This window comes from Schistocerca gregaria, chromosome 1 (genome assembly GCF_023897955.1).
Source record: "Schistocerca gregaria isolate iqSchGreg1 chromosome 1, iqSchGreg1.2, whole genome shotgun sequence".
NCBI classification, from domain to species: Eukaryota; Metazoa; Arthropoda; class Insecta; order Orthoptera; family Acrididae; genus Schistocerca; species Schistocerca gregaria.
In genome coordinates, this window is record NC_064920.1 from 161853036 (window position 1) to 161870042 (window position 17007).

The 17007-nt window shown below is 41.9% G+C and overlaps 1 protein-coding gene across 1 annotated transcript; it reads left to right on the forward strand.

Annotated features, from left to right (window-relative positions):
* The first annotated feature begins 305 nt into the window (after positions 1 to 305).
* Positions 306 to 16046, forward strand: LOC126335709 (gamma-butyrobetaine dioxygenase-like). The gene is made up of 9 exons (XM_049999169.1): positions 306 to 448; positions 4658 to 4767; positions 7949 to 8140; positions 11276 to 11478; positions 12459 to 12593; positions 12733 to 12838; positions 12949 to 13151; positions 15185 to 15351; positions 15475 to 16046. The coding sequence occupies exons 2-9, from the start codon at positions 4669 to 4671 to the stop codon at positions 15636 to 15638; spliced, it is 1269 nt and encodes a 422-aa protein (XP_049855126.1). The 5' UTR covers positions 306 to 448; positions 4658 to 4668; the 3' UTR covers positions 15639 to 16046.
* Positions 16047 to 17007: the final 961 nt, after the last annotated feature.

A 17007-nucleotide genomic window follows, 5' to 3' on the forward strand; every position in this document is an offset into this window, starting at 1 on the left:
CTACTGTGCAAAATGATCAAGGGAACATGGAACTAGGTAACTAACTAACCTGTGAGAACGCTCCTGGATACAGGGTGAGTGACGTGGCAGCTTGATAAGTTACTGAGCGAATAGACATCGAAATATTGTGGGGTTATGCAAAGGACTTTTGTAACTTTCCCTGATGTCCGCGTGCTTGAGGAAAACGTGAAGTTATTTTCCTGGGTGACCGGCGTCACGTTTCACTGTATTGTCAAACAGAGGCCTTACAGGTCATCCGGTGGGGCAAAGGCGTGCAGATAAGACGCACGCGGAGCTAGTTTGCGGGGATTCTACGATGTGCGATCTAGCGTATATAAACCGCGGCCACATACTAGGTGGATACAGTCTCTAGCCTGACAAAGCCCAGACTTCGGATCAGCCTTCTAGAGTGCTTGTACTCTTTCACTCTCTCCCGACGCAACCACAAGTAAGTGTCAGACTATTTCCAGTTTAGCATGTATTCCATTAGTTGCACACTATTTTAAATTTTTCGTAACAACCAATAGTAACCTGTCTTCAGCCCGAAAACTGGTTTGATACAGGTCTCTCTTCGCTAGTCGATCCTGTGCAATCCTCCTAATCTCAACCACCGCAACCTACGTCCATTTGAATTTGTTTGCTGTATTCAAGCGTTGGTGTCCCTCACAATTTTTATTGCTAGCCTATCCCCCATTATTAAACTGAAAATTCCTTGATTCCAGGGTGTGTCGTGTCAAACGATCCCTTCTTTTATTCACATTGTGGCACAAGTTTTTCTCCCCATTTGAATTCGGAACATACGCATTAATTATTCTATCTATCCACCTAGTCTTCAGTATTCTTCTGTATCATCACATTTCAAAAGCTTCAGGTAACGCTTCCTATTGCGAAATATTATTGTATTGCTCTATTAATATTAATTATAAGATGAGCTAAAATACTTTTACTAAGACTAACATCTTGGCATGTTGAGAAACGCGTCTGTAGTACTATTATAAGGTTTAAAATTTAAGCAGTAGTCAGTCACATGTATGGTTTAAAAATTTGTTTACTCAAATCACAGTTGCTGCTTAAACTAGAAATCTTATAATTTTGAGAGTTTCTTCGAAGATACCCCTTCAGTGAAGTAGGAAGAGTTGTTGTTAGTAAGTTCTTTAATTCAGTCTTAACTTCCACCTCATTACCCATTATACAATTTAATAAGTTCTGGCATGCTGCTAAATGCATCGGATTCCTTTGTATGATGTTGAGCTCCTGAAGTCTTCGTTGAGCTTGTTTTTTTCGTTGCAGCAGTACATTCGTGTTTCGTGGTATTTTCTGAGAAAAGTGAAATATTGCTAACAATAAATGATATTAACTAACCTAATTGTTCTGAAGCACTTGTCAAAATGTAATATTTCTTAAAGACCTTTGCAGCATATTCTAGAACTATCGCTAAATGGAATTCTTATAATACACTCACTCATTGTGAAAATATTTGTTGAGTCTCCCCTGAACATTATTCTGTAACTCCAGATTTAACTAATTCGTTCATTTTTACATCACCTATAGTAGTAATCATGCGTACTGTACATGTAACTGCACAAATTCACTTCATTATTTCTGATGTGGGGGTTGGTAATTAAGGTTGCGAACTGTCTGTTGTCTCAAAACGTGATTACTTTGTACTTCTTGTATTTAACTTTTAAAACAGAATGTTTTATAGTTTTTAAGGTCTACGGTTATTACTATATGGCATGTACTGAGTCTCTCTCTCTCTCTCTCTCTCTCTCTCTCTCTCTCTCTCTCTCTCCCTCTATTCATTTAGTCGATTCCGACTCTCCGTGACCCGTGAACCAAAGGGCGCCAGTTTCTTCTGTCCTGCACTTTCTCCCGCAGACTTTCCAGTTTCTAATCCATTACTTCTGTGATTCAGTCGATACATACCATATTTTGCCGCTTTCTTCTTCTGTTGTCGATCTTCTCCAGCATTAACGTCTTTATCACCGACTCGTGATTTCTTATAGTACGCTCATCGCAGGTCAATTTTTGTTTCAGTATCAGATCTTTCAAAGAGAAACCTGGTTTTATTTGCTGTAATCTGACCTATTCGTTCTCCTTGCGGTCCATGCAACTCTAAGGAGTTTCCCACAATACCACAATTCAAAGGAATCTTTGCTGTTCAGCCGTTATTATTGTCCAGTTATTACATCCGCGTATCACAACTGCAAAGACCGTAGCCCTTACTATACGGTCCTTTGTTGTTAAAGTTATATCGCTACTCTTTAAAACATTGTCAAGGGTGGACATTATGTTCCTGCCAAATAGCAAGCGTCTCTTGATTTCGAAGCGCAGCCACCATTAGCAGAAATTTAGGAGCCGTGAGAACTGAACACAGAAACTACCTCAATTTTTCTGCTCCTATATATTATGAAGTGATGGGTATAGAAGCCATAATTTTCGTTTTCTTGACATTCAGCATTATATGCATTCAGCATTTATCTTACTTCAACTTCCGCCATTAGTATGGTATCATCAGCTTATCTAAAGTTCTTTATATTTATCCCAGCTACTTTAATTCCAGTTTCTTCCTCATCTAGCCTAGCATTGCTCATAATGTGCTCTGCAGAGAGATTTAATAAATAATGTTCGACGTCATCGAATATTTTGTAGCCTTTTCAGTATGAGTTGTTGCTATTCCTGTACCATCTGTAAAAAAAAAAGTCAAAATTAGCATCTACTGACGATACAAGTTTGTGAGCAATTCTGGATCCAAAATAGAGCCCAGCAGAACACTTTGTCCCAATGTTACAAAATTATGAGTGTTAACTGGTATGTGAGGGACATGAAACTGCTAAATCACGCTTTCTGTCATGCTTATAAGATAAAATCGACAAACCCACTTCTATTTTCCCACAATATTTAACTTTTGTTTGTGAATATCATGGTTTACACCAAGGGCGGCCAATAATTCCGCCCACAGGCCACGCCCTGACACGAATGTCATAGAGCACAGCCGGGATGGGTCTGCACCGTCACACCAAGATGAGCGTGTGGGAGAAACTGCGAACTGGCCGCATTTAAATGACAATGCAGTCGCATTTGTAGAACTTGGTTTTATATTTCATAGTTTTCAACAACACACATAAAAGGCAAAACATATTTTCAGTGTTACTCAATTTTTTTTGCACAGTGAAGCTACATAATTTTTATCTGGTACAAACTGTGGACATACCGACAGGCGCAAACAATTTCATAAATTTTCGCACTCAAGACGCCGCATAATCATGAATTATTTAGTTTCATAATCGAAAAAACGTCTTTAACACACACATGCTGATCATCTCATTATGGAAAAGTGGAAACACTACCCGAGAAAAGCAATGTAAACATGCCATACAGCATTCATGTTAAAGGGATTTGTCTTTAAACCAGGACTTTCCGTGCAGGTCAGTGAGTCACATCTGCACACACACAATGTCGCTTTCAAAAGAAATGGCAAACGGTCTCAAAAACAGATGTAAGTTTGGCAGCGTCCTCAAAACGAGTAGATGACATGTAAATCTTTCAAGACCACAATTTGTTCTTCAAAACTCGCATTTTATTCAACGCCAGTGAACGTAGCGAACTGGACTACGTTTCTCAGTATGTGTCCCTTCTAAAAGGCGATTTTTTCTTTAAATGTATTCCCAAAAAATTAGAAACAAGTTGTTTCTCTCCTTGCAGCGTCCTACTGTAGGTGGTATGCAGTTACGTCCACTTAAAATGAGAGGTCTGCAATCGGTTCCAGGTGTTCTAATTTTCGCTCCTGCATTCCTTTTTCCTTCATAAATTCAACGATAGTAAGCGGTTCTAGGTGCTTCAGTCCGGAACCGCGTGACTGCTACGGTCGCAGGTTCGAATCCTGCCTCGGGCATGGATGGGTGTGATGTGTTAGGTTAGTTAGGTTTAAGTAGTTCTAAGTTCTAAGGGACTGATGGCCTCAGATGTTAAGTCACATAGTGCTCAGAGCCATTTGAATCATTTTTAAATCGAAAAATCGTTCCAAGCATATCTCTTCGCCAACGTGCTTTGCAATAATATGTAAAAGCTCCAGTGTCTTCGTTCAGTTCTATCGACAACTGCAGCAACTGCGACTTCAGAACTGTTCTGTTCGTATCACCAACCTCTCCACGTGCTCAATGACTGCAAATTTTGCAAAAAGCGCTTCTTGAGGTAGAGAATAATGAATCCCGTCTGTCGATCGTAAATTTTGTGGTTTTCATTGCCGATTAGCTTTCAGTTCTTTGTGCACGGTATTGTAATATCGTTTCATAAGAAATTTGCAATACCCGTCGCTTAATCCCGAGCTTAATAAAGTTGTACCGACCTAAAAATGCCACACCACAAGACTAAATGAAACGTGGCACTGTATCGGCTGCTTCCGAGAAGAACCGTGTAAACGCCAGTGTCAGGGTGCGCCTTGCCTAGCTCTGCCAGCAACCCGCACAACCTGCACGAGTGAAATTTGGCTCACCGTGGCCGGCCCTGGTTCACACAGTTAAAAGCCTTTGCCAACTGACAAGGATTTCCAACAGCAATAATTTTAGGAATTCGGTCATCGTCCTGAGTGAAATCCACGTTGTCCAGAGGTCGTTTTTGTTGCTTGTTGTAACCACTTGTTCTTTCCTTCTTTCAGAAAAGGGAAAGATGCTGCGTAACCTGTTGGTGAGCGCCTCACGTTCTCTAGTGCCAATGAGCAGGCAGAGCCGCCTGGTGGCTACTCAGGCTGCCGCAGCCGTTCAGCAGGTACGTCCAACACTTAAGACTGGAGCACCACTAGCTTAGCCTTATACATGCCTGTCTTCCCCACTGCTTTAGGACCTCTTAAATTCCTTGTTCCACGTTTCTCTGCTGAAGAGATAGCTGTGCAAAGAAATTCTTTAATTGTGATGCCGCCGGCCGGAGTGGCCGAGCGGTTCCAGAAACTTCAGTCTGGAACCGCGCGACCGCTACGGTGGCAGGTTCGAATCCTACCTCGGGCATGGATGTGTGTGATGTCCTTAGGTTAGTTAGGTTTAAGTAGTTCTTAGTCTAGGGGACTGATGACCTCAGCAGTTAAGTCCCATAGTGCTCAGAGCCATTTGAACCATTTAATTGTCACACAACAATAATATCTCCACTGTTGTATGGTCTCTGTAGTTAAAACATTTATCATTTCGTTTCCGTTCATATCTGTTTTAGAAAGACGTAGATTTCTCATTTAAGTAACTGAGTAGCTCGAAAGGAATGATATCCTCTGTGCAAACGTCATGGATTCGGGAAACATCGACAATGCAAAAACCCAACTTACGCATTTATTACATGGCATTTCGAAAACCAAGGATCGAGATAATCAAGTAGACGATTTCCATAAGTTATTTGACTTCCACTGTGTATAGCCTCTGTAGTCAAAACATCTATCATTTCGTTTTCCCTCATACCTGGCTATTCTTAATGTTTTAGAATGACGTAGATTTCTAATTAAAATAATGGAGTAACTCGAAAGGAATGTCATTCTCCATGGAAACCAGCATGGATCCCGAAAACGTCATCATGCGGAAAGGCACTTTCACATTTATTTCATGACATTCCAAAAACCATGGATCGACCTATTTAAGTACACGGCTTCCGGAAAGCAATTGACTTGGTACCACAGCAACACTTTGTAACAAAATATTTTATGGGGTACAGCGGAGACTCGATTAACTGGACTAATTATTTTCGTAAGTCACTTGGATAACCGATAATCCGGATGTGAAGAACGGTGATTGTTGTATTATTAAGTCTAGAAAGATAAACTACGTCGCTTACATATGGTTATATTTTCACATAATTACCTCTCTACGGTTAATACATAACGTTAGGTGTTTATTCAAAACAATAAAAACAAATTAAACTTACCAAAATCAACAAAAATCAAGGTTTGTTAAGAGGCTAGAGACACGTTTTCAGACATACGTACATATTTCCTTCAATTACTAAGATACTGCAACCTTAACCGCGGAATATCTAACAAAAGTCGCATAGGACCTTCACTGTAGTTTAAGTTTGTTTGAAAAACAGTTTTTCGCCATTGCGGCTACATCCCGAATTCATTCTGTTTGTTTTTAGAACCGCGTGAAATTTGTTTCCAGGGATTGGAATGTACTTGCATGAGATGTTTCTGGATGATTTCCTGCACGTTTTTTTCCTTCTGTTTCACCTTCTTACCTTTGCTGCTGTTCATAGTACACGGACTAGACAGTACAAAGACGCTTTCTCGCGGTTCACAGTCCGGATAACCGCGAATCCGTGTAACTGAGGTCCATATAATCATGTCTCCACTGTATCAAACAAAATATATGGCTGGGTTGAGGATTTCATAACAGGAAGGACGCAACATGTAATCCAAGATGGAAACTAGACGTAAATGCAGGTGTGCCTTAGGTAACTGTGTTGGGACTCTTCATGTTGTATGTTAATGACATGGCAGACAGTATTTATAGTAACCTCGGCCTTTTTGAAGATGATGCAATAATCTATAATGAAGCACTGTCGCAGGCTGGTGTGGCCGAGCGGTTCTAGGCGCTTCAGTCTGGAACCGCGCGACCATTACGGTCGCACGTTCGAATGCTGCCTCGGGCATGGATGTGTGTGATGTCCTTAGGTTAGTTGGGTTTAACTAGTTCTACGTTCTAGGGGACTGATGACCTCAGATGTTAAGTCCCATAGTGCTCAGAGCCATTTGAACCATTTTCTTGAAGCACTGTTTGAAAATAATCGCACTAATGTCCAGTCAGGTCTTGAGAATAGTTCAGTGTAGTGCAATGATTGGAAATCTGTTATAAATGTTCACAAACGTAAAACTGTGCAGTTAACAAAACGCAGAAAAGAAGTATCGTACAAAATCAGTGCATTACAATTAGAAGCAGCCGGCTCACACAAATACCAAGATGTAACATAAACATAAAAGGACGGCAAGTATGTGGCAGGTTTGCCTCACGAGAGGAAGTCATGGAAATGATGAAAAAGCTGAATTGGCAGACGCTAAAAGGCTACTTTCAAAGTATCAGGAAGGAGTATTAAGCGACATATCTAGAGTGTAATCTTTAATCTTCAGGGCTGAAGATACGCTCGCGTACGCAGCGCGAATATTTGACTAATTGCACCACCTACAGAGGCACTTAATCACTGATTCTTCCTTCGCTCTATACGCGATTTGAATGGGTAGAAAGCCGAAGCCCCTGGCATGCGCTACATTGTGGTTTGCAGAGTATGCATGTAGATGTATATGTGTAAGGTGGAAAGTGAAGCTGATAGCAAACATCATCTGCGAAAGGATTCTTTGGACGTTTGGATACAGTGAACGAACACTTACATGTACTTCAATTCAGTTTATAAGTCTTGTAAGCCAACATATCAGGAAATGTAAAAACCTTCAGTTCCACACAACTACTATGTCCAGAATAACAAGAAAACCCAATAGACACCCACGTTGCACCATCACGATTTTCAACTTGAAAATGCCTATATACTGATTACACCTGCAGCCTTTGCCATCATGTGGAACGAGTTAAAGGGATGGGACTCTCTTCGCCAGACAAGTTTTTATTGCTAGGTGTTGAGCATTTCATTGCTTCGTATTTTTTTTATATTTTGAACAATATCTGATATTGAACTAATTGTATGTAGTACACGGGTTGGGAGAAACATGCCAGTGGTCAGCTTTCCGTTGACGTCGAGTAGGACTGTAGCCATCTGAGGCTTCATCATCGCTGTAAGCAGGACACTTTGGGGCAAAGTACCTAGTGGTGGAAAGAGATTCACTGACAATGCGAACTAGGTAAATTCGTTGCAGTAATTTGTGATCGCAACAGTTCCTCTGAAGTGATTTACAATGACTTGAAGTCGATTTTGAGACAACGATAACGGGTCTAGTGGTAATGTGAGTGACTGCTGTTGTTTGCAGCAACCAAAACCCGTGGCGACTGTGGACGGTGAGCTGGTGTCGCTACACCTGCCCTCTGGGGAGCACCACAAGCTCCCCACCATGTGGCTCAGGGACAACTGCCAGTGCCCCAAATGTTTCAACAGTCAGCAAATGTCACGCATCATCTACTGGGACGAGCTGGACACAAGCGTCAAGCCCGCCGACGTGCAGGTAAGTCCCCTATCCCTTATCCTCTATATCGACAGTAAGACACGTTTCTCACTTTAAAAAATGTAAGCTTGCAGATTGTCTAAAAAATTCAGTGAATAAGTTGCTTCCGTCTCTCCATGGATTCCTGCCCTCGTCAGTACTTGGCTCCGCCTGCTATGTATGGATCACGCGTGCATGTAGACGTGAATTTTCAATAGTAGAAGAATAACGGGGGCGGACTGTAACCTTGGCTTTTGAACTGGCCTCTGGAGAAGGCGATCGTTGAAAATCCGACACGAAAGGTGTCACACTGGGGACCAAAAAGATAGTATCTATGTAGATTGCCTTGCATTCGCAGACGACTTTTCCTTGATAACAGATACACCAGGAAATGCCAAAACCCAAATAGGAAAAATGAGTTTAAAAATTGCTTTCCCAGAGATAGAATTTACAACAAACTCTAAAAATCATTCACACAATTTACTCATAAATCAAAACAAAGCAAAGGAAGTCGGCTCCTTCAAACATTTGGTTGAGTTGCTGAGCACAAACGACAGTCAGAAGGACAGTGTCGAGATAAGAGTAAATAAGATGAACATTACATTCCAGAATACCAGAAACATACTCAAGTAGAGGGCTCTGTCGTGTGACACCAAGATTAAACATCAGAGTGAAATAGTGAGACTCGAAGCTCTCTACAGTTCCGAATCACTATAACAAGTGCGGAAGTGTGCGTAAATAAAATCTCGAAAATACAGGGTGATTCAAAAAGAATACCACAACTTTAAAAATGTGTATTTAATGAAAGAAACATAATATAACCTTCTGTTATACATCATTACAAAGAGTATTTAAAAAGGTTATTTTTCACTCAAAAACAAGTTCAGAGATGTTCAATATGGCCCCCTCCAGACACTCGAGCAATATCAACCCGATACTCTCAAGTCGTTCCACACTCTCTGTAGCATATCAGGCGTAACAGTTTGGATAGCTGCTGTTATTTCTCGTTTCAAATCATCAATGGTGGCTGGGAGAGGTGGCCGAAACACCATATCCTTAACATACCCCCATAAGAAAATATCGCCGGGGGTACGATCAGGGCCTCTTGGAGGCCAGTGATGAAGTGCTCTGTCACGGGCTGCCTGGCGGCCGATCCATCGCCTCGGGTAGTTGACGTTCAGGTAGTTATGGACAGATAAGTGCCAATGTGGTGGCGCTCCATCCTGCTGAAATATGAATTGTTGTGCTTCTTGTTCAAGCTGAGGGAACAGCCAATTCTCTAACATCTCCAGATACTGTAGTCCAGTTACAGTAGCACCTTCGAAGAAAAAGGGAGCAAAAACTTTATTGGCTGAAATGGTACAGAAAACGTTCACCTTAGGCGAGTCACGTTCATACTGAGTTGTTTCCCGCGGATTCTCAGTGCCCCATGTACAGACATTGTGACGGTTGATTTTCCCGTTAGTGTGGAAAGTTGCTTCATCACTAAACACAATCTTTGAAACGAAAGATCCATCTGTTTCCATTTGAGCAAGGATAAAATCACAGAAATCGATTCTTTTAATCTTATCAGCTGTAGAAAGTGCTTGAACCAATTTCAGACGATAAGGTTTCATAACTAACCTTTTTCGTAGGACTCTCCATACAGTTGATTGTGGAATTTGCAGCTCTCTGCTAGCTCTGCGAGTCGATTTTCCTGGGCTGCGAACAAATGCTTGCTGGATGCGTGCTACATTTTCATCACTCGTTCTCGGCCGTCCAGAACTTTTCCCTTTGCACAAACACCCATTCTCTGTAATCTGTTTATACCAACGTTTAATACACCACCTATCAGGAGGTTTAACACCATACTTCGTTCGAAATGCACTCTGAACAACGGTCGTCGATTCACTTCTGCCGTACTCAATAACACAAAAAGCTTTCTGTTGAGCGGTCGCCATCTTAGCATCAACTGACGCTGACGCCTAGTCAACAGCGCCTAGAGCGAACAAATGTACAACTAAATGAAACTTTATAGCTCCCTTAATTCGCCGACAGATAGTGCTTAGCTCTGCCTTTTGTCGTTGCAGAGTTTTAAATTCCTAAAGTTATGGTATTCTTTTTGAATCACCCTGTAGAATGCAAACTGATTAGAAGCATACTTGGCCCAAGGGCAACACTTACCACAGAAATCTATGAACATGTAAAGAACACAACACACCATCTTCAAAAGAAGAATGTTGTTCTTTGGACATGTACAAGTATGAGGACACAGTGACGAAGCATATCTGTAATACAGTTATGAAGCTGAAACGATGACTAGTTTGGTTTACACAGACACCGAAAGAACTCAAAGAAGCAACCATCAACATAATGGACATATATAGCAGGGCTTTATTAATGAACAACATTCAGAAAGTTGTCTTTAGTAACGAACAAGAAAGATCTCTGCTTTAAAAAGTTCGCGAAGCAGAGATCGGAACTCATGAAACGAATAAGGGCGAAGAGGAAAGAACTGTGTGCAGCCAGAATTGAAATATTGTTTTAACGTGGGCTGTAAACTCCTATTCGAATAAATAAATAATAATAAAAAAGCACTCAGTCGTCAGACCACGAGTGGCCTACCGGGACCATCCGACCGCCGTGTCATCCTCGGTGGAGGATGCGGATAGGAGGGACGTGTGGTCAGCACACCGCTCTCGCGGTCGTAAGATGGTATTCTTGACCGGAGCCGCTACTATTCGGTCGAGTAGCTCCTCAATTGGCATCACGAGGCTGAGTGCACCCCGAAAAATGGGAACAGCGCATGACGGCTGTATGGTCACCCATCCAAGTGCCGGCCATGCCCGACAGCGCTTAACTTCGGTGATCCCACGGACACCGGTGTATCCACTGGGGCATGGCAGTTGTCAAATGAACAATAATAAAAAATTAATTCTCATGAGGAAAATGAACTTCAGCTAAAAGACACATTATGAACGTTGTTTTATTTTTATAATCACGACCCTTTCCTAGGACTTATTTTCAGACGCTCAGTCTTACGTGTGTTAATACCTAATCGCAACGCTTTTCAAATATTGCAAATGGGAATCTTTTCATTAGGTGGAACAGCCATGTTCACAGCTAAAATTCAAGGAAAATTTGTGGTGTGACTCCATATTTTGCTCTTTCTGACAGGCGGACGAAGAAAAGTTAGCTGTGAAGTGGTCGGACGGCCATAGGAGCGAGTTCACGCTGGAGTGGCTCAAAGACCGCAGCTTCCTGCCGGAAGACCAGAGGAAGTGGCTCGACACGACCTACAGGCTGCCAAAGGTTGCCTGGAATGCCGAAAACTACAACTCCATCCTCAAGAGATTCAAGTACAGTGACGTTGTAAACAGGTGAGAACGAAATCAATAAATGAGCCACTGTTGCAAGGCGGAACGAAACACTGTCAAATGACCGTGCGCGGTGTCTGCTCTATGACCTCCGAATACGTAAACTTCGTAAATTATTCTCGCTGTTGCAAGAAAGTAAATCTACATTGAGACAGTTAACTGTGTATAATTTTATAACTTTGAATTCCGATGGTATGTGCTTTCGGATGAAAAGCTATGGATTACAAATTTATGCAAGCCCATTAGTTTACCCCTTTCCCACACCCCAAAAAACTAATGAAAAATCACATTTTTTTCGTATTCTGGAGACATTCATCAAGCGAAAAGAACTATTGAAGAACATTACACAAGCATTTTTTTTTCTTTTCATTAGTGTACTGACTGGTTTGATGTGACCTACTACGATTTCTTCTCGTGTGGCAACCTCTTCATCCCAGAGCAGCAATCACACTCATCGTCCTCAATTATTAGTTACAATTATTTTCATTTTCTGCGTTCCTCTACTGTTTTGCCCTCTACAGCCATCTCTAGAACTACGGGAACTATTCACAGATTTCTTACCACGTGTCTTCTCATCCTATCCCCTCCTTTTGTTGGTGTTTTCAACTTATTCCTTTCCTCGCGCATTTCGTGGATAAGCTCATTTCTTACCTCATCAGCCACTTAATTTCCAGGATTCTTCTGTTACCACAGGTAAACATTTATAAAGTTTTAGTTGTTGCCGGCCGAGCGGTTCTAGGCGCTTCAGTGTGGAACTGCGCGACCGCTACGGCTGCAGGTTCGAATCCTGCCTCGGGCATGGATGTGTGTGATGTCCTTAGGTTAGTTAGGTTTAAGTAGTTCTAAGTGCTAGGGGACTGATGACCTCAGATGTTAAATCCCATAAAGCTCAGAGCCATCTGAACCATTTATTTTTAAGTTGTTGCCATTATATTGCTCTTATTTTGATAAGTATTACACCATTTTCATCTCTTGACTTCCAGCAAGGAACATCTTCGAGGCTGGCTTGAAGCTATGGCTGTATATGGTGTCGCTATAGTGTACGACACACCACCAACGGAAGAGTCATTGCTCGAATTGGGGGACAAAGTGATGTTCCCGCGAAGGACGCATTATGGGTAAAATTCATTACATATTTATTGCTGTTTTATATAACACTTTGGTTCTCTGTTCGAAGTATTTGTTGTTTTTATGGCAGCTAAAATTTGTTAATACATAAAATACACAAACTCATATTCAATTTTCGTTAAATTGCAGCGTGCAGTTCCACATAAGGGACAAACCCAACACCACAAACGTGGCGTACCTTAAGGAGAAGCTAGAGATGCACACCGACCTTATGTACTACGAGTACAAACCTGGGGTAAGACACTCACACCAAACTACAGTAAACAATAATGAGTACTTGAAATCCTGTAGATAGAAACAGCTCAGAGCCACAAGTAATATGAACAACATTTTTTTGCTTTTCAGATAAACATGCTGCACTGTCTGGTTCAGACAGAGGGAGCTGGAGGTGAAAACCTATTGGCTGACGCTTATTACCTGAGCGAAAAGCTGAAAGTTACAAACCCAGAGGCGTACAAAGCTCTGAGCACAGTCCCTGTGACGTGGGCAGACATCGGAGAGGACGGAGGGAAGACCTTCTACAGCTTGTACAGGGCACCTGTCATATGGTAAGTCCAGTACAACAATAGTGTAGTGCCCACCTGTGACAGTAATGACCGACATAGAATGTTTTACACAAGAGTTGTATTGAATACGTAATTACTGAAGGATGCCATGAGTTAGACTCTGTTAGAACATGTGTCACAACTAAACTGAAATTTACTTGAGCATGCAGAGTGTACTCCACATAGAAACAGACAACAGTGTAAGATTTTTCAATATTGTACAGGGTGAGCAAAATAAAAACTGGCCCAGAAAGTATTTCATGCGCTTTAAAACAGGCAACCCAACTTATACCATCTGGCACTAGAGTGGATGATGTAAGTTGGGCTGTCTGTATTGAGGTGGATGAAATATTTTCCGGGCCAGTTTTATTTTGCCACCCAGTGTAAATGTATTTTACGCTTGACGACAGTGATTCATAATGACTACTAATACAGAGGGGTCCAAAAAAATGTATCCACTGTTTAAAAGTCCATAACTTGCAAATTAATTGACGGAGTTGTCTCATTTTTGGTGAAAGTGTAGCTTAAAGTCCACCTTAAAGATACCGCTGTAGATGTTCGAAATGGTCACCATTAACATCCACACACAAACGATGCCGCCGAACTGCAACACCAACTACTGACTGCAACGTGTTCAGTTGGATATTTGCACATGAATGTACGATGGATTCACGAAGTTCATCCAATGTGCGACGTCCTTTAGCGTTCCCCACAGGTAAAAGTCCAGGGGAGTTAGGTGTAGGGAACGTGGTGGTTACTCCACAGCACCTCTTCGGCCTGTCCATCTTCCTGGTAGATTTTCGTCGAGATACGCCCTAACACGATTTTGGTAGTGGGCTAGGGCACCATCCTGTTGAAAGTAAACTCTACCCTCTCCATACAAGTCTCGGATGGCTGGTAAAATGGATGTCTGAAGCTTTTGAAGGTACACCTCACCGTTAACTGTGCCGTCAAAGAAGAATGGCTCAATCAAGCTCCGGTAAGACAACCCACGCCACACATTTACTCATGGCAAATTCACAGCTTTTTCTACATGGACGTTCGGATTTTCAGCGGCCAAGTAGTTGCAACTGTGGCGATTTACTGTACCACTGAGTTTGAACTCATCAGGCCACACAGTCATCTCTGCAAACTCTTCACCGTTGCGCACCACGTTAGTAAACCACTCGTAGTACTCCATTCTACGATCTGGGTCGTCCTCGTTCATTGCGTGTAGCACTCGTGGGATGTAGCACTTCCACTTCGCTGTCTTCAAAGTTCGCCGACCACTTGAGCGATTCACTCCAATTTCACGGGCACACTGTCTCACAGACTTCTGTGGTGAGCGTGTGAACTGTTGTAACATAACACACGACGGGAGTTAGCTGGACTTGTTACTGACACAGGTCGTCCAGATCGTTGTTTGTGTACATCTTTAACACAGCCTTCGGCTTCAAATTTGTCTCGAAGGCGACGAATCGTTAAACGTGTCGGTGGCTCTGTTTGATACTCATTTCGCCATTGCCGTTGAACCTCATTAATGTTTTCGTACTTAAAATACCACTTCAAAACTGACTTCCTTTCATCGAATGTAAGCCTTGCGCCAGCCATGTTTACTCTAGTAACTTGGTGCAACTAAGAACAAAACACTGACTATCGGCGACTGTCATCTGACAAAATCAAAACAACGCAATACAACGCTTGTGTGGCGATTGCCGGAACTACAGACTACTACACTACCAAAGATGAGGCAACTCCGTCAATTAGTTTGCCAGTTATGGACTTTTAAACAGTGGATAAATTTTTTGGACCCCTCTGTATGTTAATTTGATGCCAATTTCGCCGCTACCCATTTTCTATGTTGTCTAATGACCGTTTTGCTCGTAACTGGTAGCTAATAAAATTTTATCAGCAGATATTGGTGGTACACAAAACAAACTTTCTTTAATTATTGTAGGCAATTTAAAACTTGGGCACTGAACTATGTTTCGTCTGTTTTCAGTTTGACACCCAACACCATAATAAGCACCTCGTCTAATAATGCTACTTCTTTTCAGTAATGACATGTTTGGAGAGTTCATGAGGATAAATTACAGCCAGCCTCAGAGATCTTCACACTTTAATGCCACTCTTGATCAGATTGTTGCCTGGTATAAAGCGTACGACGTCTTCACCAAAGAGTTAAACAGCCCAAAGAACCAAGTTCGCTTCAAGACCCGCCCAGGTATTTTCGAGGCTAAAAACCTTCTAGTCATAAACAATATTGTTTTCTCCTATGAACATTCGTACATGTAAAGAGAATGTGTTGTGTAGTGCAGCCTGGCTGAATATCGTGTCCTGATTGCAGGAGAGATCCTGACATTCGACAACATCCGGCTGATCCACGCCCGTGAAGGCTACGACGACAAACCGGGCAACGAGAGGCACATCATAGGCCAGTTCCTCGACTGGGACGAAGTCTTTTCTCGCCTCAGGGTTCTCCGGAAGGAAGCGGGTCTCATCAAATACTAGTATTACATCTTAATTCGCTCTCTGCGATGTGAACAAGATTCCGTGCCGTGGAAAGTGACTGGAAGACAGTTGTGACACTGCATCATCACAAGCGCCTGTGTTCATCAAGGAATGTACATGGACAGACTACCATTTGCCTGAAGTACTGAGATTGTGATGGAATATAGTCTCTTGTGTTTCGCAGCACAACGCTGTATGTGACTGTAACTAATTTAAACGTTTTGTATACATGTGTATATGTTTGTCATTACATTACATACTTAAGACTGATAAGACACGATTCAAGCTTGTGGAGCATTAGCCGTAGCTCCGTCATATACATTTGGTTCACAGTTTTATTTTTGTAAAATTATTTAGTATTTATTTTTGTTGGCTGAAATAAAAAAATAAATTATGTGTTGAACTTGATCGTTGAGCCTAAATCTGTCACACGTACCTTACCCTACCGCGATCTGAAGGTGGTTATTTAATCTTTGTTGATGTAGCCTACAGTCCGAAGACTGTTGTGATGTAGCACTTACCATGTGCAAATCTCATCATATCAGTATAATTATTGCATCGTACCTCTGTTCGACTGCTTACTTGTCTGTTTATAAGCCTCCGTCTGCCGCGCGGGATTAGCCGAGCGGTCCTAGGCGCTGCAGTAATGGACTGTGAGGCTGATACCGGCGGAGGTTCGAGTCCTCCCTCGGGGATGGGTGTGTGTGTGTGTGTGTGTGTGTGTGTGTGTGTGTGTGTGTGTGTGTGTGTGTGTGTACTTAGGATAATTTAGGTTAAGTAGTGTGTAAGCTTAGGGACTGATGACCTTAGCAGTTAAGTCCCATAAGATTTCACACACATTAAAGTCTCCGTCTACAGTTTTTACCACCCAACCAAAACACACTCATCCCTCCCAGTTAACTATGCCTTGAGGCCTGAGGATATGGTTTCCTGTCAACCTATACTTCCTACCCAAAATGTGTCATAATCAGAGGTAATTTAGATAAACGCGAGGATACTGCAAATAATTAACCGCACAGTTTTCCATGATGTTTTGGTAAGCAGAACAGATAAAGACAACAAACAGCAACGCCGCTTCAAATTGTATGTCTTCGTGGGTAACCTTGCGGTAACACACAATCAAAGTGAAATCTATTCAAAAGCAATAATCATTCGCTCTCTGTTCGCCAAGGCCTTCGATTGTGTACATCGCGTGAGTAATAGAAAACTAGAGTATAAGAGGCACTCTAATGAAAACGAGATACATGGAAAAAATGGAAGTAAACTGTTTATTAGTTCCAAAATAATCGCCGTAGCTGTTAATACATTTATCTCACTGTGAGAGAAGACGGTCAGTGTCTTCATTAAAAAATGTTTGCGTTTACCTGCG

Bases quoted from the DNA above. Each gene is read 5' to 3' on its own strand.
- LOC126335709 (XM_049999169.1), top strand. From the start codon at position 4,669: ATGCTGCGTAACCTGTTGGTGAGCGCCTCACGTTCTCTAGTGCCAATG. The intron at 8,141-11,275 runs GTAAGTCCCCTA...TCTTTCTGACAG, and splicing joins TCAAGCCCGCCGACGTGCAG to GCGGACGAAGAAAAGTTAGC. The intron at 15,352-15,474 runs GTATTTTCGAGG...TCCTGATTGCAG, and splicing joins TCGCTTCAAGACCCGCCCAG to GAGAGATCCTGACATTCGAC.